The 27,261-nt window shown below is 34.8% G+C and overlaps 5 protein-coding genes across 6 annotated transcripts; 2 read left to right on the forward strand and 3 right to left on the reverse strand.

Annotated features, from left to right (window-relative positions):
- Positions 1–3,036: 3,036 nt before the first annotated feature.
- Positions 3,037–4,938, reverse strand: LOC140973302 (profilin-4). Its single transcript, XM_073435993.1, has 3 exons — positions 4,667–4,938; positions 3,875–4,012; positions 3,037–3,395 (listed from the first exon to the last, which is right to left on the reverse strand). The coding sequence occupies exons 1-3, from the start codon at positions 4,787–4,789 to the stop codon at positions 3,261–3,263; spliced, it is 396 nt and encodes a 131-aa protein (XP_073292094.1). The 5' UTR covers positions 4,790–4,938; the 3' UTR covers positions 3,037–3,260.
- Positions 4,939–6,284: 1,346 nt separating this feature from the next.
- Positions 6,285–9,070, forward strand: LOC140973300 (glycosyltransferase BC10-like). Its single transcript, XM_073435991.1, has 2 exons — positions 6,285–7,608; positions 8,077–9,070. The coding sequence occupies exons 1-2, from the start codon at positions 7,081–7,083 to the stop codon at positions 8,713–8,715; spliced, it is 1,167 nt and encodes a 388-aa protein (XP_073292092.1). The 5' UTR covers positions 6,285–7,080; the 3' UTR covers positions 8,716–9,070.
- A 21-nt stretch (positions 9,071–9,091) lies between these two features.
- On the reverse strand, positions 9,092–15,003 carry LOC140973301 (uncharacterized). The gene is made up of 11 exons (XM_073435992.1): positions 14,871–15,003; positions 14,001–14,066; positions 13,843–13,910; positions 13,721–13,754; positions 13,587–13,656; positions 12,515–12,572; positions 12,069–12,197; positions 11,258–11,349; positions 10,130–10,214; positions 9,577–9,658; positions 9,092–9,484 (listed from the first exon to the last, which is right to left on the reverse strand). Exons 1-11 carry the CDS (start codon positions 14,875–14,877, stop codon positions 9,441–9,443), a joined length of 735 nt encoding a protein of 244 aa, XP_073292093.1. The 5' UTR covers positions 14,878–15,003; the 3' UTR covers positions 9,092–9,440.
- Positions 15,004–15,263: 260 nt separating this feature from the next.
- On the forward strand, positions 15,264–20,088 carry LOC140973304 (uncharacterized protein At1g51745-like). Of its 2 annotated transcripts, none has more exons than XM_073435994.1 (4): positions 15,264–15,373; positions 15,893–16,235; positions 17,566–18,494; positions 18,799–20,088. In XM_073435994.1, exons 2-4 carry the CDS (start codon positions 16,045–16,047, stop codon positions 19,821–19,823), a joined length of 2,145 nt encoding a protein of 714 aa, XP_073292095.1. In that variant the 5' UTR covers positions 15,264–15,373; positions 15,893–16,044; the 3' UTR covers positions 19,824–20,088. The 2 variants fall into 2 exon arrangements, with proteins under 2 accessions (XP_073292095.1, XP_073292096.1); XM_073435995.1 differs by having other exon boundaries at positions 15,294–15,588.
- A 524-nt stretch (positions 20,089–20,612) lies between these two features.
- LOC140973305 (anoctamin-like protein At1g73020) lies at positions 20,613–26,663 on the reverse strand. Its single transcript, XM_073435996.1, has 16 exons — positions 26,191–26,663; positions 25,788–25,857; positions 25,531–25,646; positions 24,846–24,972; positions 24,671–24,771; positions 24,306–24,397; positions 24,094–24,198; positions 23,694–23,963; positions 22,880–23,012; positions 22,679–22,792; positions 22,520–22,590; positions 22,286–22,416; positions 21,759–21,841; positions 21,562–21,669; positions 21,203–21,361; positions 20,613–21,122 (listed from the first exon to the last, which is right to left on the reverse strand). The coding sequence occupies exons 1-16, from the start codon at positions 26,371–26,373 to the stop codon at positions 20,994–20,996; spliced, it is 1,992 nt and encodes a 663-aa protein (XP_073292097.1). The 5' UTR covers positions 26,374–26,663; the 3' UTR covers positions 20,613–20,993.
- Between the last annotated feature and the right edge of the window lie 598 nt (positions 26,664–27,261).

Genomic DNA, 27,261 nt, shown 5'->3' on the forward strand with positions numbered 1-27,261 from the left:
AATCGAATACGAATACTTCAAATCCAATAATCAAACATCAATTATGGTAATAGTAAAAAAGAAATAAAACAAAAAAAAAACAAACATTTTTATTGCAGCAAATAAAAATCAGAATGCGTTCAACCAACTCGATGGCTTCTATTTCTTTGTATAAAATAAACAAACTGCAAAATTTTAAAGAAGAAATTATTTCTAGGCCACGTGAACCTAACGTTAACTATCATTTGGAATAATCTTTCTATTAATCGTTGAAATTTTAACTAAAAAGGATCTTCTGAAATGGCTAGCTATTGAACTGTAACGATAGATATCTGACCAAATAACTATATGAATTGATTGGACAAGTTTAAAGATTTATCTTTAAGAACTTGCATTCCCTGATTTTAATTTTAAAACTAAAGCTTTATTTTCTTGTTAAATATTGTAGCGAGAAATAAGGTATGTTGTGATCGCGTAACAGACGACATGTATCTATATCATTTGATATATGATTATTTGATTCATGTGAAAATATGTGTTTATATATCTTATTTGAATCATAAAATATGCATGATTGATATATCGATGTATTAAATGAAGTATTTTGTTAACACTTAATTTTATAAATATATCGATACGTGATAAGAATGTTGAATTATTAACTTTGTATACCTTATTATCTTCGGTTCTGGAACGATCATTTGGGAACCACAAATAACTATGTTGGAATTAAATGGCCTGATAGCGTTGGGAATTTGTGCCTCTTTGATTGTCATGATTCCTTTATATGTGGATTGGTGGCGCCTTGTCGATGTCATCCTATGGATTATTCCTATTTCAGAACTAAAACGCTCATATTGGTTAAGTTCTTCTTGCATAGTAACTATCCAACTAGCATCGGTTAAGGCTTCATATAATTTCTTAAGTTCTAGTTAGGAAATGAATGCAGAATGCAAAAACTCGTTAAGTGTTTGTTTTCTAGTTCTAAGAGGATCGGATGGGTTACTAATGATCAGTTGGGGTGGATGATCTCTATTCCACCAGTAAAAAAGTCCAAGGAGATCTCTATCTTGCGTTTTAGTTGGTTGATCATCAGCATCAACAACAACATTTTCCTCCATATCTTTTTCAATCAACGGTTCTCTTTCTTGTTGTTCCGGTGCGATATTAAAATTTTCCTGTAAAATTGGACTGGATTCAAGGATAGCTTCAACATTCCTTCGTAAATCAATTTCATTATCACTGTTATCATCAAGATTAGTATCATCCAGACTATTTCTCAAATAATGAACATTGATATCTTTTTGAGCTGGACAAAGAGAAGTTTAAAAAAATAACATGAATCGTTTCTTCCATGAACAGTGACTTATTGTTCAACATCGTATTAGTTTTACTAACTGAATAATAACTGATAAATAAATTCATATCATATTTCGCATCAAAAATGGTTAAATGAGTTTTATCACTGTTGTGGATGAAGAACTTGCAGCCAAACAATTTTAAGTATGAAATATCCAGTTGTGTGTCATTTCAGATCTTGTAACAAATCTTATTTTGTTTTTTATTTATCATTTATTTGTTTTGAATGCAGCAAGTTGGGTTGTCCGCTTCTGCCCAAAGTTTTTGAGAAATATCGGAATACGCAATCATAGCTTCCTTTAGGGTATGATTCTTTTTCTCAACAACACCATTTTTCTGAGGTGGCCTTACATTGGAGAACTCATGTTTGATTCTTTCATAATCTAGGTAGGATGAGAAGATTTTGTTTGTAAATTTAGTTCCCATGTCACTTCTTGCTAAATCCATCACAAGACATATCTTCGAAGATTTGTAATGAACTTTGAATGAGGAAGCTTGTGAGCGATTAAATATTGATTCAAATAAGTGTGCTTGGAAATCTTGAGAAATATAAGAGCTTGTAAATTGTCCGAGCTACGTTAAATGAATCAAGACACTCTCAATTTTTAGTTGCTCTTTATTATAATGTTCAAACCTTTGCAACATTCGAAATTTACTTTTTATGCTACAAAAGAAACTTTATTTTAGCTTTTCTTGAATCATATCACGCTGCATTTAATGATTTGTTGGGCTTACCAAAAATGGTAACCAACAGTTCTAAAAGTTGATCCCAAAAAAAAAAGAAAAATGCATTTCTGTCTCATTGGTAGGCATTCTAGTTTATTGATTTCTTTGTTTCTTGTGATTACAATAGCTTCAGACTTTATGATGTTCGGTTCTAATCCAAATGCTCTAAAAGATGGAGCGTTCGATTGAACTCAGATAATGTCTGGTTGTAGTACATAAGTAGTCCAGTCCGGTTGAACTGTGATCCAATCTTGAGAGATACGATTGCAAAAATTGTGGTTAGACTACTTGAGCTCCAGTTTCACCACCTGTAAATATATTAAACTACAGTCAGATCTTATAACAGTTAGGTATGGTTTGTTATCACCAAAATTAAAGAATTACAATTCAATATATTTATAAAAAAGATATTCTAAGGAATTTTGAAATGCATAAATTTCAAATCAGACAAAATACAAAAATGTGGATTTTATGTTTATTTATAAATTCATAATATTTTTCTTGAATCTCTTTTCTAATATCAAGAAATTTTTCGAAAAACCATAATATTTTTTTTTTGAATGATTTGTGTAAAAGTTTTTTTTTATTTACTTGGAATTCTTTTTCTATGATATTTAATTCATTAATTACATTTTTGTAATTAAAGAAACTTTGGACTAGTTGGATCAGCCTATTTGAATTATGAGTTGTGTTTTACACCATGTTTAGAATGGTCTTGTTTGTTTGGTCTTAAAGAATTCTATTGCACTTTACTTTTATTTTGTGTGAATCGCTTCCCTCATAATTTCTAGTTGGTTTAAATGGATTAATGTTATTGTCTGCAATACTTCGAGAAGGGATGCAATCCCCACACGGAGTATTTGCATTCCTCTAGGATTAGACCCGAGTTGGGTATCACGTCTATGCAAATATCCAAAATGTACCAAATGAAACTCGATTCATTTATCATGCAAGAAACGAGAAAAATCACGAGAAATACTCAATCTCACACCAGAACTTGCATCAAACAACAAACAACAAGCTAGTTATGTATTATTCTACAATACATTCAAATCACCTAATTAATAGCTTCTTTTTCTTTTTCCTTTCAAACATAATCTTCAAAAATCAAATGCAAGGATTGAAAATGCAATCTTAAGGAACTCGAGAAATATAATCATCATGGTAATAAGGATATATGCTCATGAATCGACAGCCTACAGGCCCTGATCGATGAGGTAGTCTCCCATCCTCTCCACAACCATATTACATTGTCCAGGAGTCATTGGTTCCTCGTAGACACCGAAAATGAGAGCTTGCCCGGTTTTCTTCACAGTTATACCACCTGCTCCCTGCATAGACCAAGATAAAATGCACGAAATTTAAGTTCTTTTTTTTTTTTTTGTGTGGGTTGATTATCTCTAGGCACGATCAAACTAACCAAAAGAAAAGCAAAGTAAAAGATAGTATCCACTATAAAGAGTACCGGCCACCTCTATTGATTAGGAACTAAAGATGGAATTCAACTCCATTCCAGTACAACGAGCCAGCTAATTAGAAAGGGAACGTTCGTTCATTATTAGGACCAAATAAAGAAAGGCCGAAAGCACATAGGGCCTTTGATGTTAATTGTAAAGAATAATAAAAGGAAAATGTACTATAAATAATGCGGATCCATTCTGTCCACTGATTGATACTTGTAAGTTGTAATAGCTCTCCACAAGCAATGAGATGCTTTGATTAGCAGCACGACTAGCTGCTTTATATACTTACGGGCTTTATCAAGGGTATACATGCTCGTTTTAAAAGAGTAACAAAGTTAAAAAGTTACCTTCTTTCCACGGATTACAGCTCCAGGCTCGCCTTGAATTACCATATACTTGGTGCCTCCTAGATATAGTCCGGTAGGAGCAAGAGATCCAGGCTCATCGAAATCTTTTACGATATTAGCGATCTCCTCAGGCTTGAACTAAGTTCAGATAGTCATGAATATATCAGCAAAGCATAACATGCAGTATAATGCTCGTGAGTCTCACTGCTAGCTAATACAATCGAGTACGTCTATAATATATAGACTTCAAGTATGCAAACAAGCGAACGTGAGACTTGATTCTTGATGAAAATAAACATCACAATTTCCATAGGTCATGATACCGATCGAATCACAAAAAACTATTTGAAATCTCAAGAAATTGGTGGCATCAACTAATTCCATCAAGAGCCTTCTACATTTGCACTTTACCAAGAACTCCATAAAAAGAAATGGATACTTCTGTAATCCCATTTTCATCAGAATTCATTTTCAAAGAGATTTCGATATGATTACTCAAATTCACTTTGAGAACAAAACTTGAATCGGTAGAAAATGCCTAATAATAGCACATCAGCAAGGTTATAACAACGTGATCTTATAATAAATTCAAAATCAAATATATACTTCCACACAAACAAATTAAAACCGCTTTAGATAATAATAACAATTACAAGTAAAAAAAAGATCTAATCAAGATAAGCCCGCAAAACACATGATCCAGAAAATCCCAGAAAACAGATCAAATTCAATCACACACACCAAAAAAAAAAAAAACAAGAAGACGTTGTGCATGAATGAAATAGCGTAAACCTGGGGGAAGGAGGAGCTCTGAGCCCAAACGTTGCCGTCTTGGCCGATGATAGCGGCGGCGGTGAGATGGACACCGTCCACATCGCACATCAAGTGATCATCAACGTAAGTCTGCCACGACATTGTTGTGTGTTGAAGATAGATATATGATGGCTTCGGGGTGTATAACACAGTGGGGGTGTGTGGAAATGGTGAACAGGGGAGACATTAATATATAGTATAGTGAGGGCCGATTATGACGTGATTCAATGAGTGCCATTCATGTTAGATTAAACATGACGGAGTCAGAAATATGATTCTAACCGAGTTAGAATTTTAAACTCTAGAATCTTTTAATATTTTAAATTGATTTACCCGAACTAATATCATATTATTCCAAAATTATAGAAAATTTACATATAAATTTTTTTAAAAAAAATTGAGTCACTCGGGCAAGTATAATTGCATGTACCTCCACCTCCGGCTCTTCTGCTCTCCCTTCTTACGTGAGGAAATGGAATTAGCTGTCATTCCATGTATTATTATTATTAATATTATTATTATTTACATATTTCGTTACAAAAAATTTGATTTACAATACCGTTTCACAAAATTTTTGAATTCTAGTGTGTATTTCTTAAAACAATATACCCTTAGTATTCTTAAATATCCATTTTCTTATCAACTAAGGTATAGTTTGGTACAATGAATAAGAGAGGAATTGATAAATTATCCTCCTTATCTCACGTTTGTTACCTTTTTAGAAAGCTCATGATAATAACATGAGCCCGTGATAAATAATTTTATACAAAGATAAAATATCTTTTTTATGAGATGTGATAATTTTAATTGAATGATAAAAAACATCACAAATGACTTAATTGCCCTCGATATATAAAAATCCTAAACCCTATCGTTCTCTCATTTCACCGCCCCACCAAATAAATATTTTTATTTTTTTATATATATTATATAATATGATAATTATATAAATTATTTTTATAAATCTCAATAAAATTATTAGTATCACTCGATTAACCTTAAAAATTGATATTTGACTTTACTCACAAAATCAAGAGCTCAATTATCATATTATATAATATATAAAATTAGGTAAAAATAAATAAATCATGAAAGCACTGTCGGCGCATGAACAGATAAGAAATATGAACTCAAGCGACAACTTTAAAATTATAAAATTTATTATGATAAGGTTAATTTTGTCATTACAATCTAATATATAAATTTAATCACTCTTATTAAAATCATACCAAACATTAAATATAATATCCTATATCTTATTCATCATTATCTTATCTTTATATTATATATCACATGTTTATCTTATCATGTGTACCAAACTATGCCTAATATAATAAATACAATTTGGGATCTTCATTTTGGCCAACCAACTTTGGAAGCTTTTACTCGGAGGTGCTTACGGTCCCGTCAATATATCTTATTCTGATATTTTTATATGTTTATTTTTTTACGATTTTGGTTAATATTATGAGGTGATGCTGAAAATGATACAACTGAGACTGTATATCAGCGTCATATCACTGCTATGTTAACACTACATGGATATAACATAATTAGGCACCACATTAAAAAAAAACTAGAGTTAGAAACAATTTTAATCTCCCAGGTTTTGCAACACACCCCACCCCCTCTTACGATGCTCGTTCCAAACTTTTAATAATTCACTGTTGCCCATGGTCGAAGTTTCGTTGGATCATACCATGAATGCCGAATCCCTTGTCGAGTCCTGTCTGAAGAGATTTTGGCGGAAATGGGTGTGAAGTTCCCAAGAATCGTTCTCTTTGCTCGAACCCAATACGCTTTCTAATTCCTTGCTGGCTGGATCATTAAATTTGATTCCTTGACCGTTCCTTTTTTGCGAATTTATTACTGCCAGCCCATGATTACAACAAATATTACACGTACATACTGTATAGATATATCTCCATCCTATGCTGTAAATCTTGCTATGCTTTATATGTATCTGTTGCTCCGTTTAGCAAAGGAAATCAGGATTTGAATTCATTCTCCTCTTTGTCAAATATTGTGTGTTTTTTTTTTTTTTGGGTTAAAAGATATTATGTGGAGGTGCAGAGGCTCGTGAAACCTTTTTAAAAGTTTCCTTATTCCGGTAGCTTTTTTATGCTTTCTTTCGGTTTAAAATTTTCAATTAGGTTGATTGTTGGTGGTTTTTCTGGCTAGAAATGGTGTAAAAGTCTCGACTTAGTGAATAATATAACATGATGTGTTGTGTTGTGTTATGCAGACCGACTGTTCGTTCCTTTGACAACATGGGATGCTAAAGATTCTTTTTTCTTTTTCGACACTGTTATATCCTCTGGATTTCTTTGATTTTGTATTGTTTTCTTTGCTAAAGTACATTACCTTAGAGTGGTTGAAGGTCTGAAATTGAGATGCAATCCAGAGTGGGGAGTTTTGGTTCATTGGAGGATGACAAAGATCCTCTGTTTAGAACCGCATCTCATTCCAACAGGCCTTTGCCGCTCAGATTACTTCAATTTTTCTTGATTTTGTTGGGAATCGGCATAGTTTTTTCATTTCTTAGTATGTATTCAAGCCGGCATGTCCACGTACAGAGTGTACATCCTGTTGTTCAAACAAAAATTCAACCCTGCATTCAAGAACCAATGAATGTAAAGGGTTTGATCAAACCTCCCTTTAGCCTTTTGCATGACATGAATGATACTGAGCTCTTTTGGCGGGCATCGTTCGTTCCTATGATTAAAGATTATCCCTTCCACAGAACTCCCAAGATTGCATTCATGTTCTTGACAAGAGGACCTTTGCCCATGGCACCCTTGTGGGAAAGATTTTTTAATGGACATGAGAAGCTATATTCGATATACATTCATTCATTGCCGTCATATGAGCCAGATTTTCGGCCTCCTTCAGTTTTTTACGGCAGGCAAATTCCAAGCCAGGTACTGAGTTTGATCGGTACATCTTTCACTTTCTGCTTTGAATTTGCTAGCTTTTATGTTTCAAGGTTTATTATCATAATTTAACTGATTTTTCAGCCAACTCGTGCTTTGAATTAAAACTTTGTGAGTTGTTTCTCGTTTTTTCTTTTTGAAAATGTGAAGCTTACATATGATTGCTCATTCTTGATAGTATGTAAAGCTTACTATGTGGCCAGAAATCATATTCTGAATCTCTTAATTGGCTGTTTGGGTTATTGTTGTAACAGTTATCGACCAAGCTATCTTGTGTGCCCGTATGTGTGGCACAACAGTCTCAATGTAGTGCTTATTTTGATATACGACTTGAAAGATTTAAGTTGCTTTTATTAATTCCTCTTATTTTTGGTAGAACAAATATTTGGTCGTACACGTTTGTTTTCATTATATTGGCTTCGTAATTATACTTCGTTCCTTGTTCTTTCTTTGTAGGTGGCTGAGTGGGGAATGATGAGCATGTGTGATGCTGAGAGAAGACTTCTTTCTAATGCGTTGCTGGATATCTCCAACGAATGGTTCGTCCTTGTATCAGAAGCATGCATTCCTCTTCAAAATTTCAGCATTATTCACCGCTATATATCAAGATCCCGTTACAGCTTCATTGGTGCTGTTGACGAGCCTGGACCATATGGTAGAGGACGTTATGATGACCAAATGTCTCCCGAAGTCAACCTCACCAATTGGAGGAAAGGGTCTCAATGGTTTGAAGTTAATCGAAAACTGGCAGTCAATATGGTTCGAGACACCACTTATTACCCGAAGTTCGAGCAATTCTGCAGACCTGCATGTTATGTGGACGAGCATTATTTTCCCACCATGTTGAGCATTGAATCTCCTCATGTATTGGCAAACAGAAGTCTCACTTGGGTAGACTGGTCGAGGGGTGGCGCTCACCCTGCTACATTTGGAAAAGCAGATATAACAGAGAAATTCTTTGAGAACATATTTGGAAGTGAGCAATGCATTTACAACAATCAGCTGACTTCCCTTTGTTTCCTGTTTGCAAGAAAGTTTGCTCCCAATGCTTTGGAAACCTTACTTGAACATTCATCGAAATTTTTTGGATATTGACAGCAAATTATTCGATGTTCTAAAGTTTTGGTCGCTGCTATATAGGCGAAAAATGTGTTGGAGACCCGATTTTACAGATTCGTGGATCCATAAAAATATTTGATGACACACAGCAATTCTAATATGGTTCAGAGTTAAGATTCCACATCCTTGTCATGTTTCTGGCATCAAGTTATAGACTTCTTTATTGTGTGGCCATTTTCTTACAGTGTCTTCATTGAGTGCTGATAAGCAAGAACTAAATACACAAATCTGTAAATTTTGTCGATTCCACTCTGAAACTAGAAAATTATATTATTTTCATACCGTGTGTGTGATGATATCATGCTAATAATAAGAGATCGAGGTTCGATTCTGTTGAGATGGTTCGTAAATATAATTATTAATAAAAGCAATAATAAATGTTTCCAGAAAAAGTATGACAAAATAGAGCTCCGGGATATTTTGTTTGTTGAACAGACATTTTAACATTTTCCCAGAATACTTTACCATAACATGGTACACCGGTTAGAATTTCACAGCCAATTGGACGATTTTTTCTAGCAAAATTTGGACACATCTTGAAGACCACCCTTTATAAGATACATATGATCGAAAAACCCATCGTTTGTAATTAATGTATACAACAGGATAAAGCTCACTCTCAACAACAGCCTTGTTCATTGACTCTGGCAAATATTATGTCCTACAACCAGACCAATTCCTCTTGAATGAGCAAGAGAGTCTCATTTCACGGCCAGATAGTGCTCCAGCATGTCTTCTTCATCGTCTGCCCCCACAAAATTATTTTTTATTAGTATTAGTGAGCATAAATTTCTTGGGAGAAAAAACGGAAGGAAAAAAGTATGCAATGAGGTCTACCTTCGAAGTCGTCATCGTCTTCATCAAAATCAATATCCTCCTCGTCTCCATCAGAACCTTCGACAACAGGCGCTGAACCTTTCTGCAAGGAAAAAGAAAAGGCATATGGAAAAAGAAAAGGCATATGGTGACCAATATGTCACTAAAATCCTTCATAACGAGGAACTCTAAATATTTATTCATGAATATCGCAAAAATGCAACGCCGTTCTCCGATAAGTTGGCAAGATGGCAGTATAGACATTGAATTGTGCATCAACGTGTCTTAGAAGAATTAGATGTGCCACTAGGTGGGTCGAGTGCTTGCTGCATTGGAAGGAACATACTCAATGTACATGAACTGTTGGACGCATAGGTCCAACAGTAGTCAGTAGCTGCGAACAAAGGAAAAATGAAAGAATGATATGGAAACGACGAGTGTGTGTGTATGTCTGACATAGACACACTTCCAAATATCAAAAAATACAAAGACAAGATTGTGCAATTACTAAGCGACGAGATTCGTCCATTTTGGGAGATAAGTAGTTTATAACTAAAAGGGATAAAATAGGTACCGAGGCAGCTCTTCCACTTTCAAACCAGATTCTGCCCGTAAGCTTTTTGTCCTTGGGCACAGCAAGTGCTGAATCAGGCATTATCCTAACATGATAATGAATAGTTCATTTTCAAATATACAAGAACAAGAAGACAGAAGAAAGGCTTTTCTTCCTTTCTACTTATTGGGGTCAAATTGTATAGAGATTGAAAATTTAATATTTCATAGATATAGAGGTGAGACCTAGTTAAACCATCCTAATGTTAAGTTAGACCGAACCCAATTTTATTATATTTTAAGTTTGGCAAATTTAACAAAATTTTACCATGCAAATACTGCAAAAGAAACAAGCTTCAATTAAACAGTACACATCTTATAGGCCTCTTGGCAATGTCTTTTATTGATGTGAGTCAAATTATCAAATTGACCAAAGTAAAAGAAATGAGAGACCTCACTTGATCCTATCACCAACAAATTAAACATAAAAATTCTTCAACTCTAATTTCCTTGAGACAAAACCATATGACACACATTGATTTAAGTCCCCTTGTTTTGTCTCTGAGCTGTTTCTTTGTTATTTTTTCTACAAAGTATTTTACATACCTATATTTGACATTTTACCAAAGTTTTACCCCTTATTATTCATTTTATTTGATTTACCTCTATTTCTCTTTTTTTTTTAAAAAAAATACTATATTTTTTATTAATTCAAAATTTACTATCCAAACAATTTTTCTATGTTTATATAATTTGTAGAGTATAGTTTTCACATATGTTTAATTAATTTTCTAAGATAGTATTAAACTTTTTTTTTAATATTTTTATATATCTCTACTTAAACATGGATAAATATTAAATTTACCATTTTATGTACTAAATTTATTGTTATTTTATTTAACTTTAAAGTAAGATAAATTAAAAATACTACTTGATCATTTCCTCCCAAACGGACACACCTTTATTTTTGTAATCAAAAAATTTATTTTTGACTCCCAAATAGAAACCTGTTTATTTGTTTATCAAAGAAAATAATCATTTCTCCAAAATGGAAACAAAAAACAAAAACACCCATACTCCAGAATGGACCCTCAATTATGTTTGACTTGGTTGAAAACTAAACGAAGTATATATTGTTATTGAAACTCACTTGGCTCTTTCAAGTGCTAATTCTGCTTCAAATCTCTCTCTCCATGCCAAAAATGTTTCGACGGTGACCGGTTCTCCATGTGGGACAATAATCTGAATCAAGCAAAGGCAAAAAAATGTTCAGTGGACAGTGAAGGCCTAACTTCAAAGCAACCCTAGTCAAATGTTATTTTAAGTAGCCTCTATTTACTATACCTCCAAATTTGAACTTCTTATGTAATTTATGACATGAACTATTTTCAAAATACGTGAGGTAAAAATTGGGCCCAACTACAACAGGAAATAGCGATTTTTTTTAGAAAAGAAGTAAGCTATGTGGGTGTAAGGTGCACAAAGATTTGAATATAATAATATAAAATCAAAATACAAATTAGAGCGAAGTTTATGTCTAAACAAGTTTAAAATAGAAAGATATGTTCATGCATGTATGCATCAGTGTGTGCATATGACAGTGAAGGCCTAACTTCAAAGCAACCCGAGTCAAATGTTATTGCAAATACCCTCTACTTACTATACCTCCAAATTTGAACTTCCTATGTAACTTATGACATGAAATATTTTCAAAATATGCGAGGAAAAAATTGGGCCCAACAACAGGAGATAGCGATTTTTTTTATAGAAAAGAAGTCCAGCTATGTGGGCGTAAGGTGGACAAAGATGTGTATATAATAATATAAAATCAAAATACAAATTCGAGTGAAATTTATGTCTAAACAAGTTTAAAATAGAAAGATATGTTCATGCATGTATGCAGCAGTGTGTGCATATGACTACATGCAAGTATGTATGTTTACTAAACGATGCAAGAATACCTCATCTTTTGCATCCCCATCTTCAACAGCATTCTCGTCTCCATTGTCTTGAGAGAATCTTTCAGAAAGCCACTCCTTGGCTGATGTAACCAATGTGTAAACCATAGCCATACCAAGATTTTCAGTTGCCTGAGAAGTGGGAGTGTTTAAGAACACTATAGGTAAACGAGAAATGTATTAAAAGATCAAGAGTTCAGCGCACATGATGTACTCAATAATGGGTTGTTCACAATACACTCTTGTTCTTGGCAAATATCACCTCAATTAGTGCAATCGTAATGTTAACTTTAGAGCACAATTATGGTGCTTTGATGGATGATTGTCTAATTCATCTTCAGGTGTTCTAGACACATCGCGTGTGATTCTTTCTTAATCACATTATAGATGATATTAAATGGCATTTGAGTTGAGCTACGCATTCAGTAGTGAATTTTTGAAGTTTGTACCTCTTGTTCAAGCTTTTCCTTCAGAACTTTGATATCTCCAGCTTGAATTCCTTTCACACTGAAAACAGAGGATGAGGACTTCAGAAAAAAGAGAAGTTTCGAGATGATATGCAAGGTAGTTTGGCAACTCATACATATCAACAAAGAAAGATGTTGGTTTCGGGGTATTATGTGATCTTAACAGAAGCAATTGGTTTGAAAAAAAGCATTTCACGAAGCCATCTTTTTAGAGTGCATTTTTAAAAACAAAAAAAAGGAATTAGAAAGAGTTATATCTTCAGATATTGCAGTTAAAGATTTGTTGTGTTAAATTTTAAAAAGAAGTCGAAGCAAAAACTCTTAAAACCTCATTTTGTGGTTTCAATTTTTTTTCTTTCTTGGTACTTCTATAATTATAAAAGACCAAACAGACACCAACTTGGACCTGGTTACAGAGAGATTTTTTTAAAAAAAATGTGTTTTCCTATAAAATTAATTTTTTGTAAAAAAAGATTCTCCATCCAAAGACCCTATATGAGAGTAGTAAGCAACATCACGCAAATCACAGTTTTTTCAGGTGCTAAAGAGACTAGATCATCAACCCCAAAAGTTGATCATGCGGATGAAAGGTTCTAAATGCGGCATGGATACCATAAACTTGCAATTTTTAAAACTTGTACATGTATAGCATATATATAAAGAGAATGTTATTAAAAGTGGACAAGGTGTGTATCTAGGCTCAAGGGTTAGGGAGGCTCAGTTATTGCCCCTAGATACATGCCAAGGCTCATCTCTTTGATGAAGCACACATCTTAACCGTAAAGCTCCAAACTTAATGTGCCTAAAAGGATCAATGCTCTTTTTATATATGACTTAAATATACAGGTAATAAATCCAAGACAAATTGAAAGATAACATTAATTTATTTCCCTGATAGACTTATAAGTATTTATTTTATGGCCATTCACTAATTTGTATGGTACATGTTTTGGTATATGTGATGAAACTTTTTTCAGGTATGTATGTTGTACTATATTATACTCTATTGGCACTTCACTTCAATAAGGTGTGCACCTCATCTTGTGAAACTAACCTCCTGACGTTCAAAAGTGGAGGCTCATCGGGATAATTTTCTGTGTGTGAGAATATCAAACCCAGCTGAACTGCAACAAAAATTTCACCAGTTAAACTCGGACAAAAATAACTGAGGCATATAGATTGAAGTACCTAAAGGATTTGTTGAATCATCTGCCTCATCATCCTGAAGCAAAATATAGAGAAAGTAAAGCTTTTAGTGGCCTATATGATATTGAGAAGTTTGGAATAAGGTAACTCCAGTCACATATTACCTGAGGAGAGAGGGTTATTTGAAAGCAACGATTTGAAGTGTTTAGGCCACTTTCACTAGAGTGAATTTCTGGTAAAAAAAAATCAACCAGAATTGCTTAAATGATGATACATTAAGCAACTAAAAATGATAGCCGAAAGTAGATTGCATTGCACAAACCTTTGAAATCATCCATCAGAATGGCTTCCAAGGCCTCAATTTCCATGTCCTGCTCCTGCTTATAGTCTACTCAACAGTAACAAACATAATGAAAATGACCGTACTAACAAAAAATGGATGCCTTATTTTATTAAAAAAAATTCAAGCATCAAAATCCGACAATCAAACCATAAAAATTTAATCATTTGCAACAACGAATGCCATGGAAGCTCATTGCAACACTTTGAAACTGTGTCACATACATGAACTTTATGCCTTGAAACTTAAATCACAAATATTTCCTAAAGCTACAAACCATCAAAGTTCATTGGCGATCAAGGATTCCCAGAGTCAGACTCTATTCATCATCTTTTCAACAGAGAAATCTATTAATAGTATCAGCATGGTATTCAAACTTGCGGGTTCTTTGGGGCAAAACTGAATCACACGTGAAAATTATTGTCTTCAAACGTCACTTCTATTTATTATTTAACTACCAACTGCCACATTACGATAGAAAACCTAGAAAAATCCTCATAAAAACACGCGATAACATTTTGAGGGCATTGAAAATTCTTAAGAAAACAGTTGTCACGAGCAATATCAATGGTGAAACACAAAGCACTAAATCCCCTTGCGGCCTTGCCATCACAAAAAAAAAAAAGAAGGCTAGAACTGCAGCGATTGATTTACTCACATCTTCAAACTTATAATTACGTCCAAAATTTCATCAGCAAATGCATACACAACAAATCAAAATTCGAAATTCCAACGCATTAAAAGAATCCCAGAACCTTAACTCGAAATTTTTGAAGTAATCGGTTAAAAAACCCCAAGTAATCAACTTTTATAATGTAAAACTCTAAAAGATGCAAACTTTATGAGAAATACCTGTCATGGCTCCCTTATTTAGCTAAGCCGTTTGATAGTTTTCTTCCTTCTTTCGTTTTGTTCGATGAAATCGCAGGAAGAAATAATTCCAATACAGCACTTTAGCAGTTTGCTGGGTTAGCCACGAGCAAAGCCCAACTACATGGTTTTTATCCTCTGTGCTCGCTCCAAGACATGAATTAATCACAGCCGTCCATCATGCACAACCTTTTTGATTCATGTTTACCTACATCATGCATGTGGGACAAGTGTTATAAACTAATATACAACCTTTTGTGCCTAATCCTTTCTCCTTTTCTTGGCCTTTTTTATGTTTTTTTTTTTTTCACTTCATCAATTTTTTTTTTTTTTAAATCTTACTTCCTCAAATTTCAAATCTAGTAATATATAAATATAAAATACTGCCTACAATATTTTTTTTTTTCAAGAAAATCTCTCTCTTACTATGTTTCTCTCTCACTGTGTGAAACCAGAGGGCTCCTCCCTGTCTAAGATACCAAGAGGTACTTTTGATTCTAGTTTCTGAACTGTATGGCTCCTTTTCCTGCATGTCTCATCATATGAACCACACACGAGCATAAACATACACACTCGTGAATGTGTCACCCACTTCTTGTGCTGTCTCTGAATCCAAAAGCCGATGCCTTGGTTATAGAATCCTTGCCGCTTGAATAAGCAATGGAGGACTCCCCCTGACATGCTGGAAAATTTTTAAGTGGTATAATTAATGGGTTTGATTTTCTTGAAAATGAGGAAAGTAAACTGAAAAGGGAATTTCATTTTTATGAATCCGTTTAGCAGATCTAAATCTCTCTGTTTAATTGATAAATTTTGTCGTCGGAGTGGTTTGTTTTATTTATTTTAATCCGGGTTCCGTGATCTGGTTTCGTTTTGCTTTTGTTCCCATTTTTTAGTTTCTTCGCTTTCTGTATATGGGTTTTGGTTTTTGTTTCCCCGAAGCTTTTGTTATTTTTTCCCCTGTATTTTAATTGATTCGACAAAAATTTGCATTTTTGTTGCAGGAGGGTTTTGAGAATTTTCTTGGAGGCTTTATCTGTCACAAAAATGCTAGCTTGAAATAATCCCCCCTGTTTTTTGTTGTTCACTTGTCCCTTTCTATTTTTTTTGCCTGTTCGATTTTAAAGAAGGGATCCCTCTTGGCTGTGTTGTGGAAATGGTGAGTTCCGGCGATGACCCTGGCAAGGGCATTGACCCATCGGCGGGTGGGTTAGTTTGGGTTCGCAGGAGAAATGGGTCTTGGTGGCCCGGTCGAATTCTAGAAGCAGATGAGTTACCAGAGAACTGTGTACCAATACCAAGATTTGGAACACCTGTTAAACTTCTTGGTAGGGAGGATGCAAGTGTGTAAGTAGCTGCTCTATAGCTCTATTTGTTTACATGGTTCAATTTTTGCTATAACTTGACATGATGAGATGTTGAAAACTCGGATACATTTATCAATTAGCGCTCGAGTGATATAATATTTGGACTGAGCTATTTTGTGTTAGTAGGTGATTCTTTGTGTGGACTAGACGGGTAACGGTCCTTAACGAAGTTTTAAATTATAGGTTATTCTTTTTATGGACTAGACGGGGTAACGGTCCTTAACGAAGTTTTGAACTTTAAATTTCAGTTGGCTTTGCGCCATTGACACGTGACATTTGCTCGGATCGTTGGTCGTTAAATCTCATTCTGTTCTCCTTTATAGTTTTGTCTGATAATAATTTGGGATATCCGTTGTTCAATCTTTTCTTGATCGCATGGTCATTTTATTTAAGAATCTTCATTTAGTTATCCACAAAATGTGCATAGGTTGCGACCTATTGCACTGAAATTATATTATTTGGTCAGGAGTTGTTGATTTAACTATCCGAGCGGTATTTTTTTTTCTGATTTACTTACTAAATCAAATTTGCTTCCTTAATGGTTAGCAGTAAAGGCTTAACCTGAATAAATATTTCAAATCGATACTGAAGGATAATTAGCCAAGAAATCCCAATTGGCAAGCAATGTAAATCTGGGAGACGATCAGTATTTATTCTATCGACTTGCAAGGCTCTTGTGATAAGAAATTTCTTTTGTTGATGAGCATCATTTGTATGATATATCATATGTATCTATTCAATTAGGTAGTAAAACTTAGTACTGTAGTGAATTTTCCGAACTTGGTTAAAACTTGACCAAACTATTAAAAATCAATCGAATTAAGTTTGATTTTTGAACCTGCCTATAGAGAGGCTTGTCCGTACATATAAGATTATGTTCAAGGGTAAGGCAGCAATCTTTGAAAATATTAGTTTCTTGTTTAGTATTTACTTATGACAGTTTGTGCCGCCATGAATGGCTGGATAAAAGAGTAAAGAAACAAATTACTTATTGCCATAGCTATTTATGGGTTTGTGACAAAATCAAGATTGCCTCCTTTATTTGGAAAATTCTTGAAGTAGAGAGTGATTATTAATATTGCCATGCTTTAGCCATATGCCAATTACTTCACTGGTGCTTTTATTCAAGGATCTTCGTCCATAGGTCAATATTTTTTCTTTCCAATTAAAAATGTTCTTTTTTGATGGATGGATGCTAAATGCTATTGCGTTTCGTTTATCCATTATTTTAAACCGAACAAGTTTTTTCTTGTATCTGCCCCATACAATTTTTTTTATTATGGTTCTGATTCTTGCCCATACTTTTTCAGGGACTGGTATAATCTCGAAAAGTCAAAAAGAATTAAAGCTTTCCGTTGTGGGGAGTTTAATGATTGCATTGAGAAAGCTAAGGCAGCTGCTTCTCATTCATCTAAGAAGGCTGTCAAATACGCAAGAAGAGAAGATGCCATCATTCAGGCTCTTGAGATTGAAAATGCTCATCTTGGAAACGAGCATCCGGACTTCTCTGATAAACCAAACATACATGATGAGGAGCATCACCATGTCGATGAATCACCTTCTTCATTCCATACAAGTGAAGAAAGCAAAGATTTGGATGAGAACTTGAGTGATAGTGAATTATCAAATTCAATCCAAGAAAGTGAAGATGGTTCTGATTCTGCCCAAGAGACGTCACAATCCGGTGAGGGATCTGATCTTTTAGATTTGGCGAATGGAGGATCTAGGTGGAGGACTCCGAATGATTCGGAGGACGATGGGACAGAAGGGGTAAAGCGTATGAGAGGACTCGAGGACCTGGGAATGGGTGTGGCACCATCTTTGAAAAGGAAAAGATCTCAGGTTGCTCGTGTTCACGAGTTCTTGAAGAGGAAAAATCGCCGGCGCACTTTGACAAAAGTTTTGGAGTGTACTCCAGTGGTGCCTGTTCCCATTTGTGCCTTGTCCCCTCCAAATGGATCGGCTGTATATGAAGCTTCTGACAGTAAGGTTTCTGGGTTAGAATCTTATGAGTCAAAGAAGAACAGCTCAGTTGTGATAAATAATAACTCTGACAGTACTGGAGTTTCGTGTGAGAATATGATAACGTCATTAAAGGAACCTAATCACGTCAACAATGCCTCACTTAGATGCAAACAGAAGGAGAATGAAATATCCAGTGTGATGGGCGTTCCTGAGAATGATTCTCTTAAAAGATTGTTTGAGGTTCCTCTTGTTACTGAAGAAATACGTTCTGCAGGTACAGAAATCGCTCTAGAAATTACCCGCTAATGGTTCTAGGACTAGGTTTTCGTGTTCCTTTTTTATCATCGCTGCCTAGTGTGCTAATCAGTCCTATTTTTTATGCTTCAATGTTTCTGCTGCCTAATGCCAACTTGCATCAATTAGTTTGTTTTTTCATTATTTTCTTGGTTGTTACAGTGCATAAAGTTGGTTCTTCAATAATTTAATTGTTTGGTCCTTTTCCATAAATATTATTTGGAGATTAGTGATTTCAGTAAACACATTTTGTTTCTTATGCTAGTGTGAATTTTAATTTTCAGACATGCCCAAGTTTGTTTCTGGTGCACCACAGAAAGCACACACCGGTGCTGGAGCACAATCTAGCCAAAGTAGTCACATTGAAACCGAGCATAATGAATCAGGCTCTGCTAGTTCCGGGACTGCTGAAATTCACAATATTGAGCAAAGGATCGAGAAAGCTACTTCTAAGTGGCAGTTAAAAGGTAAGAGGAATTCAAGATCAAGAAAGGTAGATTTAGACGAGGCAGACACAGGTTTCCAAGTTGGCTCTGGTCAAAACGTGGACTTCAACCGTGTTGGTGGGACCCTCATTACAGAGAGCTACACCTCTCGCGTAAAATCAAGGCCAGTTTCAGAGATCCAGGGTGTTGAATCTCGTGGTTGGGGCTGGAATGCTCAAAAAGGTTTTCGTGCTGGACGTTTGACACCTGAGCCTCCGGTACCTCATAGGCAACTCCCCTATCGCCAGTCTCGTTTCACAGTCAACCCGAAATATGACTCTTCTGAATTTTCTCTTAGACACCATACTACAGGATCTGGATTGTACGAAGTCCATGTGGAGGTGAAAGCCACCAGCTCTCGCCCCCAGCGTGTCCCATATATTTCTCTTATGAGCAAACTGAATGCCCGGCCTATCATCGGTCATCCAATCGCAATTGAAAAGTTAAAAGATGGTTTCTGTGACAATCTAATCAGGACAGCTGAATGTTACGGCAGCAGCTCTGAGTTCGAGCATTGCCTGGGTGAAGATCCCTCTGATTTCCAAGGTCTTGATATGGCTTACAAACAGAAGCCACGTGGACCGCCCCCAAGGAAGCATGGCCCTCCAAGATCAAGGCGAAACATCATCTTGTCTAAGAAGACAAGGAAACTGTCCTCTCTAACAGGTACGCGTAAAAATCAAGAAAAGAAGCCGATAGTTGAAAAGGTCAAGGGCCCTTCTATTGCTTGTGTCCCGTTGAGCATAGTTTTCAGTAGAATAAACGCAGCGATGAATAGTTCAACGCGATCTGCACCCCGTTTTACCAAATCAGACGATACATGAAGTTTGTACCGAGCTTGAAATTCTTCTCCCCTACTTATTGACATTGTGGTTATTTAGTAAACCGAGTTTACATTTCTTGATAAAAGTATGGTCACCTACCAGTACTGTACATTTCTGCCCTGGAGGTAGATTTTTGTGTATAATTTGTATTGTGACATGACATTTATTTGTCGTAGGAAAATCATACATGTGTTACAGTTTGAATCTTGACGTCAGGCTTATTTGGCTCTGTAATACTATATAGTGCCCAACGGTGGTGATGGGATATCTGGTTACAGAACATTTTACTTGACATGGCCTGAATATTTTGGGTAATAAGTTGAAAAAAATTAGTTTATAATAAGTTTCACTTCCTCAAAATGTATTAAAATGGTGTTCTCAATTGAACTTGTGATCCCTCTGGTTTAAAGTGGTGTGTGTCTTAGGAATTTACGGGAAACGATGTTAAAAGCTGAAGTGAAGAACAAACAGAGAGGTCCGAGAGAAACAAGTGCCAAACATGGATCGAGGATCTTACAATTTATTAATTTCGACATAATGCTATTAATGACATTTTGGGAGGAAAAATCATAGCATTTCATAGATTGGAGATAAGCTGTTATGTTAAAAACATAGATAACTTGGATTTCTTGGAGGCGAATATTTTATACAGTGTTTTAATAACCTTTCCCAATTTACTATTATTATTGTTATTATCGTATAAATGAGATGTGCTTCACGGTTTTTAGTTTAACAAATATCTTCATAGACGATTATATTTATTGTCAGACTTATAAATAAATGAAGGTAACAGTCGCAAAAATAAATTAATTAATAAAAATAAAACTGTCACGTCTATTATCTTATCTCCCATGTAAAAAAGAACACTGATAAAACTTTTAATGATCAAAAAGAGTATTACCAATAAGAGATAAAAGGATCATCGTCGAGCATTACATTCAGACAGCACACTATTACAAACGATGAAACAACTCATCTAAACAGATACAACTTGTCTAAACATTTCTTTTATGATCAAAACTTGGCAAGCGGATACAGATGGCAAACCCCAGATCAAGTTCTCAGAGCTTGCGACTCCATAGAAGTGCTCGAGCAGGGGAGAATATCACGACTTTCCTGTGCAGTTCTTGGCCAAACTCTGTGAAAGTGGAAAAAGTTATTTGTACATTTCTACTCGTTCTTTTTCATCTCCCAAAACAACTTTTCATCACCGGAAACGGTCCTCAATAATTGTCTGGAACAAATCTGTTCTACTTGAGCTGCAGTCTTCTTCCGCGCAGCTCTCACCCATGCTGGCTCCTTTTAAATGAGAAATTCAGGCTAAGTTGTTTTTTGAACAATTATCTTCAGGTTTAATAAACGAGTCCTGAGTTTTATACCTCGGGAACAATGCGCGAAAATCCAAATTTAACAAACAAAAGAACGTGTTCCATGACAAGAATAGCTGCTAAACCGGGAGAGAGACTCCATTTTCCTTCTTTATCGTATAGGCATACTAGGAGTATGCTATTGGTACAAATTGACGCCACTATTAGAAACTGAAACAAGAAAGAATAAAGATTCAAATATGAAATACTAGGAAGGTACAAGTTCTTCAACGTAAAAATCTTGTTTCAAGAAATATGAGCATTGAAAATCTTGTTTTAAGAAATATGAGTATTGCCTCTAAAATCCCCAAAAATTTAAGTTCCAGGTTCGCGTGGCCCTTGCTTAAATAATATATGATATAACGAAGGACCTGAAATATATTCAGCCAAGCTCCGATTGTTGCATCAGAACGAGGTATAGGCCTTCTCATCATGGTCAGCAATTTCAGGGCATCAGTTCGAATCTCTGCTATGTTATTCTGCCTCAATCATCAATGAAATAAAAGACATTAATATCTACACAGATATCAGGGATCAGTTGATTTATAGAACCAAAATTCATTACTACCACTGCAGAAAAGGCGAACGCGAGGGGGAATGCACAAGCAAACATCGTGGTCATCCCGAACTGCAACACCAACTCCAAAAAATCTGCCACCACTTATGATTTTAAATCTTACAAACCATTAACATTGAAACAAAATCTTGAAATGATTAAATTTACTTTTACATAAAAGAAAGTAGAAGCCATTGACTAAAAAGCCACATGAAACCAGACCTCAAAAGGTTTGTTTTCTTTTCTTTTCTTTTTCCTTTTCATATCTGTGTACTTATTTACTTATTTATCAACAGTGGAATCTTCCGGTGACTAGAAAAAGCTCCTGTTACACCTTTAGTAGACTGTGGAGATCGAGTCAATCAGCTGCTTGCCTGCTTCTATGCAGACTTACCGAGTGTAAACTGTTGGATCGCATGGGATCAACATGGCACGTACCCACATAATCAATTGATGGTCATGCATTGAGAAAAAACCTGATCTGGAATAATAAGTTCTCTTCATAACTATCTTACTATTACGACATAAGAATGCATTACCATCAAAGAGTCCATCTTCAAGCTCTTGACCAATACTTGCAGCATAAGCAGGTTTGAGGTAATCCTTTTCTACCCTCGGAATTGTTCGGATGTTCTCTGTTGATGGTCCTTTTTCACACTTTCTCTTGGTCCTTCAAACATGTATCGTTCATCTTTTTTAGACAAAGACCCAATTAAGGGAAGTTGTAAAGAAGTCACAAAGCAATACATGCCATTTAAAAAAAAATTACATACCTGACAGTGCGGAACTTTTTGAATGTATAAGACAGAAAGGGAAAACAATTTTCCAATAGATTTTCAATTACCTGAGAAATATTCCAAGTACAGACATACATAAGAAATAGGAATCAATAGGCAGAGTAAATGATAGGAGGCCATGAAAGTCTTTCCTACCTCATACAATATAAGGCGTTGGATTAAAACTTGCCGAAGGGTCATGATGTTGCGATGCAGTAGAGCATGATAAAAGATTCCAATGTATGACTGCATAAAATAAAGACCAAACACCTGGCGGCAAGAAAAAGGAAAATTCTGGTTTCATGGCAGTAAAGTCTGGAAAAAAATTGAAGCATTATACAGCTCTCTTTTATCTACCTTATAGACTAAGCTGTTAGCTCGGTACTCCACATTTTCATTATTCTCGTGTTTAACAAGCTTCACGGAAATCTTGCCTCCCAATCTTGTGAAGTACTGAATAGCAAAGAGATAACCTGCTGTCAAACAAAACCTGAAAAATAATGAAACATGTGAAATTAGTTATTCATTCCACATAAAATCTGAGAAACAAAAATTTAAAAATCCCAGTTCATAAGCTTTATCGTATCCCAATCTGAAACTAGAAGGAAAAAGCGTGCACAAAGAGAGCACTTGACAGGGTTGCAGGACACTTTTAGAGTTCAAGAGAAGTTGAGCAGTTATTTTGTCCAAGGACTGCTTAATTTTATTTTTTGATAAGGAAAAAAGTCATTAATAAATATAAACTCTCCACTTGAATGAACTTACTAAAAAATGGACTGACAACCCAAATATGATGCCTAATAGGGCATGAACATATTACAGAATTATTGATATAGGCTAATATAAGTAGTATTTGTTTAAGGTCTTCGCTCAGAGCTGCGCAAATCCAAGAGTTACTGGAGTGGTGTAGGGATTAGTTGTATTGAACCATAATTTTGTTAACATCCAAACCTCATGCATAAATATCTCATTCGCGTAACGGATTGATTGATTGAAGACCTGATTGAGCTTAAAAATAGCAAGCCTTAAATATTGGTAGATCAGACCCCAGGTTCCATTTAGAACTCTTTACTTTATTTGTCTTTTCCTCGCAGGAAAAATGGGGAGGAAAGAGTATTGCTAAAATTTCATTTGCAAAGAGAGAGAACCAGTATCTAGAACCAATTCTTACTTCAGAAAGTCTGAGCCTATGACCTCATAAAGATGAGCATATGCCAATTCAAATGGTAGCTGGAGACATATGATACTCGTTATGATGAATGCATCATTTCTGAATCTCATAAGCCATCTAATCCACTCTTCTTTTTGGAAAAATGCTTTCTCCTTCATTTTAATTGTCTCTTGTTTCTTCATGATTTCCTTGGGGTTTTGTGGCGAGCTGGGTTCTAAATGCACAAATTTAAATTCAGATTCTGTGACGGTTGAATGATACATCTGCCACCTGAATCAACATAAAAAACCGAAAAAGTAATGAAAATAAAGACGGCAAAAGAAAATTTATTGAAAAGAAACATTCAAAGTACTTCTCTGAAGAGGACAACAATAAAGAGAGAGCCAAACTATCAACATACCTAGCTAAAAGGGCCGAGCTTTTGCGCTTCCAAAACTGGAAAAAAAGTATAGCCCAAGCTATCACCCATATGAAGAATAAAGGAAGAACCCACAATTGCAAAGATCTGAGAGAGGTTTTTGAAGCCTATATGAGAATCAGTCAATACAAGAAACAGAAGTGTTTGATCTTCATATCATGTGAATAAAGAGGAACAAATTTAAGCAGACCTACCCAAAATCAACAAAATGAACCGTAAGCCCCAAGGCAGCTGGAAATAGCATCCACTTTGTGTACATTCCAAGGAAGGCAAAATAGGTAGCAATCTAAAACGAAACATCACATTCTCAATCATTAAACAAAATGCCTCAATGTGATTACTGAGAAGCTAAAATCAAATAGAAGAAAACTCTCAATCGCTAGGTTCAGCAACCACTAATTAGCATTAACCTTTTTTTTAATAAGCAATGACACTCATAAATAAATATGAAACAATCAAGGATAAGACATCCTTCTTACCAATCTTTTGAATAACAAAATGAGACCCCATTTGCATGCCAAACCTCGACATAAACATGTTAACAAGATTTCACATTTACCTTCATTCCATAGTATGAACATATCTCATCAATTGGCTGTGCTGTGAGATCGAACCAGTTCAATGCCCAACTTCTTAATAGCAGTTTCCGCTTTCTTTCATCTGGAAAAAGTAATGAAAATGTTAATCATTTCCAGATTACAGAAAAGTAGAAAATTCAAATGAACAATGAGTACCATGCAGTGGAAATATGTCTTTGATGACACCTAATGATCTTAATTTCTGAATAAGAGATTCCCCTGGCTGCCAGTAAAGCTCTGTGCTATCTGATTTCATTCCTACAATCAACTTTCCTGTGTTCACCTGGAAAATATGACTCAGTCAGCACTGTATCAACAGGAATGACACCCTGGATGCTGGGAGTTATTACTACTTATTTTATATATAAAAAACAAAATTCAATCATAATAAAAAGAAGTAAAAAAATGAACGATGAAAAAAATAAAACACACTTCCAACCAATCTTGAGAGAAAACAAAATGACGACTCAATTTGAATTTCTAATCTCGACATCAATAGATTATATGGCTATCGATTTAGGCTAATACAGGTTATCACCCAAATAATAGAAAATTAAAAGGACTTTCTTCGGGAACTATGCCAAGATGCGCCCAAAGTGCAACCTAATATTTGGTATTCTCCCTCAGTGGACATAGATATGCTTGTATATTTATATCAATTCCCTTCTTTCCATGATATTCAGATGAATGCTAGTATCACTATCCTCCATAATTTTATTGAATTTTTCTCCCTTGCAATCCTATAATCTATGTCCACAACTGCGTTAATTTTTCTGGCCACATGAAGAAATTGAGAACTAAAAGAACTACTCATAAGGATCCAACAGAAGAAACAACTTACAATTCCATCTAATATGTGATTGTAGCAATGGAAACGCTCACACCAACTGAATAAGGAACCGTCTGGCTGCCTAACAAAAGCTTCAACTTCATTCCATTCAAATGGTAAATCAATTCCTGAAAAAGCAAGATCAATTCCGAGATAAAAAAGAAAAGAAACTGCATATTAGTGGAAAATTTGGCTATAGCAACATAAGAGTCCTCACACAGAAAGAACCAAAACAGAAACCGAAACCATGACAAGATTAGTGATCACACCTATATGAGTTCTCTTTCTGAATTTCAACTCAACCGCAGCCTTTCCCAGTATCTCCAGTGGGGCTGCCAACTGCAAAGGCCACAAAAATTCCCTAGCACTTTACCCAAATAAAGATTTTGAACGATCGAGAAAAATTCTTAATTATTGAAGTCAACAATGCATCATCTTTTTACACCAAAAATCTAAGTATCACACTTAGTATCATAGGTTGAAACAACAGGGGAGGAACCAAAAGAAAAAAAGATTGTCCAGTGGGCCAGACAGCGTAAAGGTCCATAAAAAATTTGAAACGTCCGAGATCAACATCGACCAAAGCACGCAAAATCATAACATCTCAGGCAGAAACAAAAAAACATGAACAAAATACTAAAAGATCAAGAACAAACAAAAGCTAAAACGCGCCTTAACGAATTCGTTTTGAAGACCAACCGCTCTTTCAACAATCAGCCCTCTTTTCTTGAACTCATCGACAAGAACATGAACACAATCGGTATCACCACTCTCGTCTCCTTGGATTTCACCCCACTTAGGAACAGCCACAGCTATCTCGAAAACAACGCCTTCTCCCTTATCATGCCCACTCATTTCCAACAAAAACCCAAGAAAATTCAGCTCCGAAAAAGCTCTAATAACAAAAAGGGTGCTTGTTTTTCAACCTTTTCCGGCAGCAGCAAGTGAGGTTCAGATTTCTTTTTCAAATTGTGGCTCGAAAGATTGAGACTTGCACCGAGATATGTCAACATACATGAATTTTTGACGCGGGGCGCTCCTTTAAGTTTCACAAACAAAAAGTAACTGCAGCACCTGTAAATGAACATACAAAAACCAAAGGACAAGCAGTGACCCACGAGTCTACAATCCCTTCTATTTGTCAAATTTATTGGGTTTTTCCCATTTTTTATATTCTTTTTCCCCCTCGACTCTCGAGCGTATAATACTATATACATATATACCGAGGATGACAGCACATCGGTCATCAAGACCGCGTAACCAATATCATCAAATTTTTATATTGATTTTTAATCTTTAATACTATCTTTATTATATAATAATATATTTCTATCATTATTATTTAATTATATTTGACTTCTCTATGAGAAATAATACTATATCTCTATCATGAAAAAATATTATAAATATGTGTAAGATTAACTCATCTCAAGTATAGATAAAAATAAATAAGTATTTTATTAAGATATTAAATTTATAGATGGTACTAATTTACTAAAATAATTTTTTATGATATTTTTTATTACATGAAAATGAATTATTTTTAAATTTTAGAAGAATGTTATTTTTTGTTTATTAAAAATTATATCATGACATCAAAGTTTGTATGTGTGTATAGAAAAAATTAATCTATTGTGTTTTTTCTAACATTTCCTATAACATTTGTAGAATTTTTATTTGTATGACAAATTTATAATTTATTATGTAGTTAAAAAAATCGATTGAAATTTGATACATATAACA

This window comes from Primulina huaijiensis, chromosome 3 (assembly GCF_012295235.1).
Source record: "Primulina huaijiensis isolate GDHJ02 chromosome 3, ASM1229523v2, whole genome shotgun sequence".
In the NCBI taxonomy this organism is placed as follows: domain Eukaryota; kingdom Viridiplantae; phylum Streptophyta; class Magnoliopsida; order Lamiales; family Gesneriaceae; genus Primulina; species Primulina huaijiensis.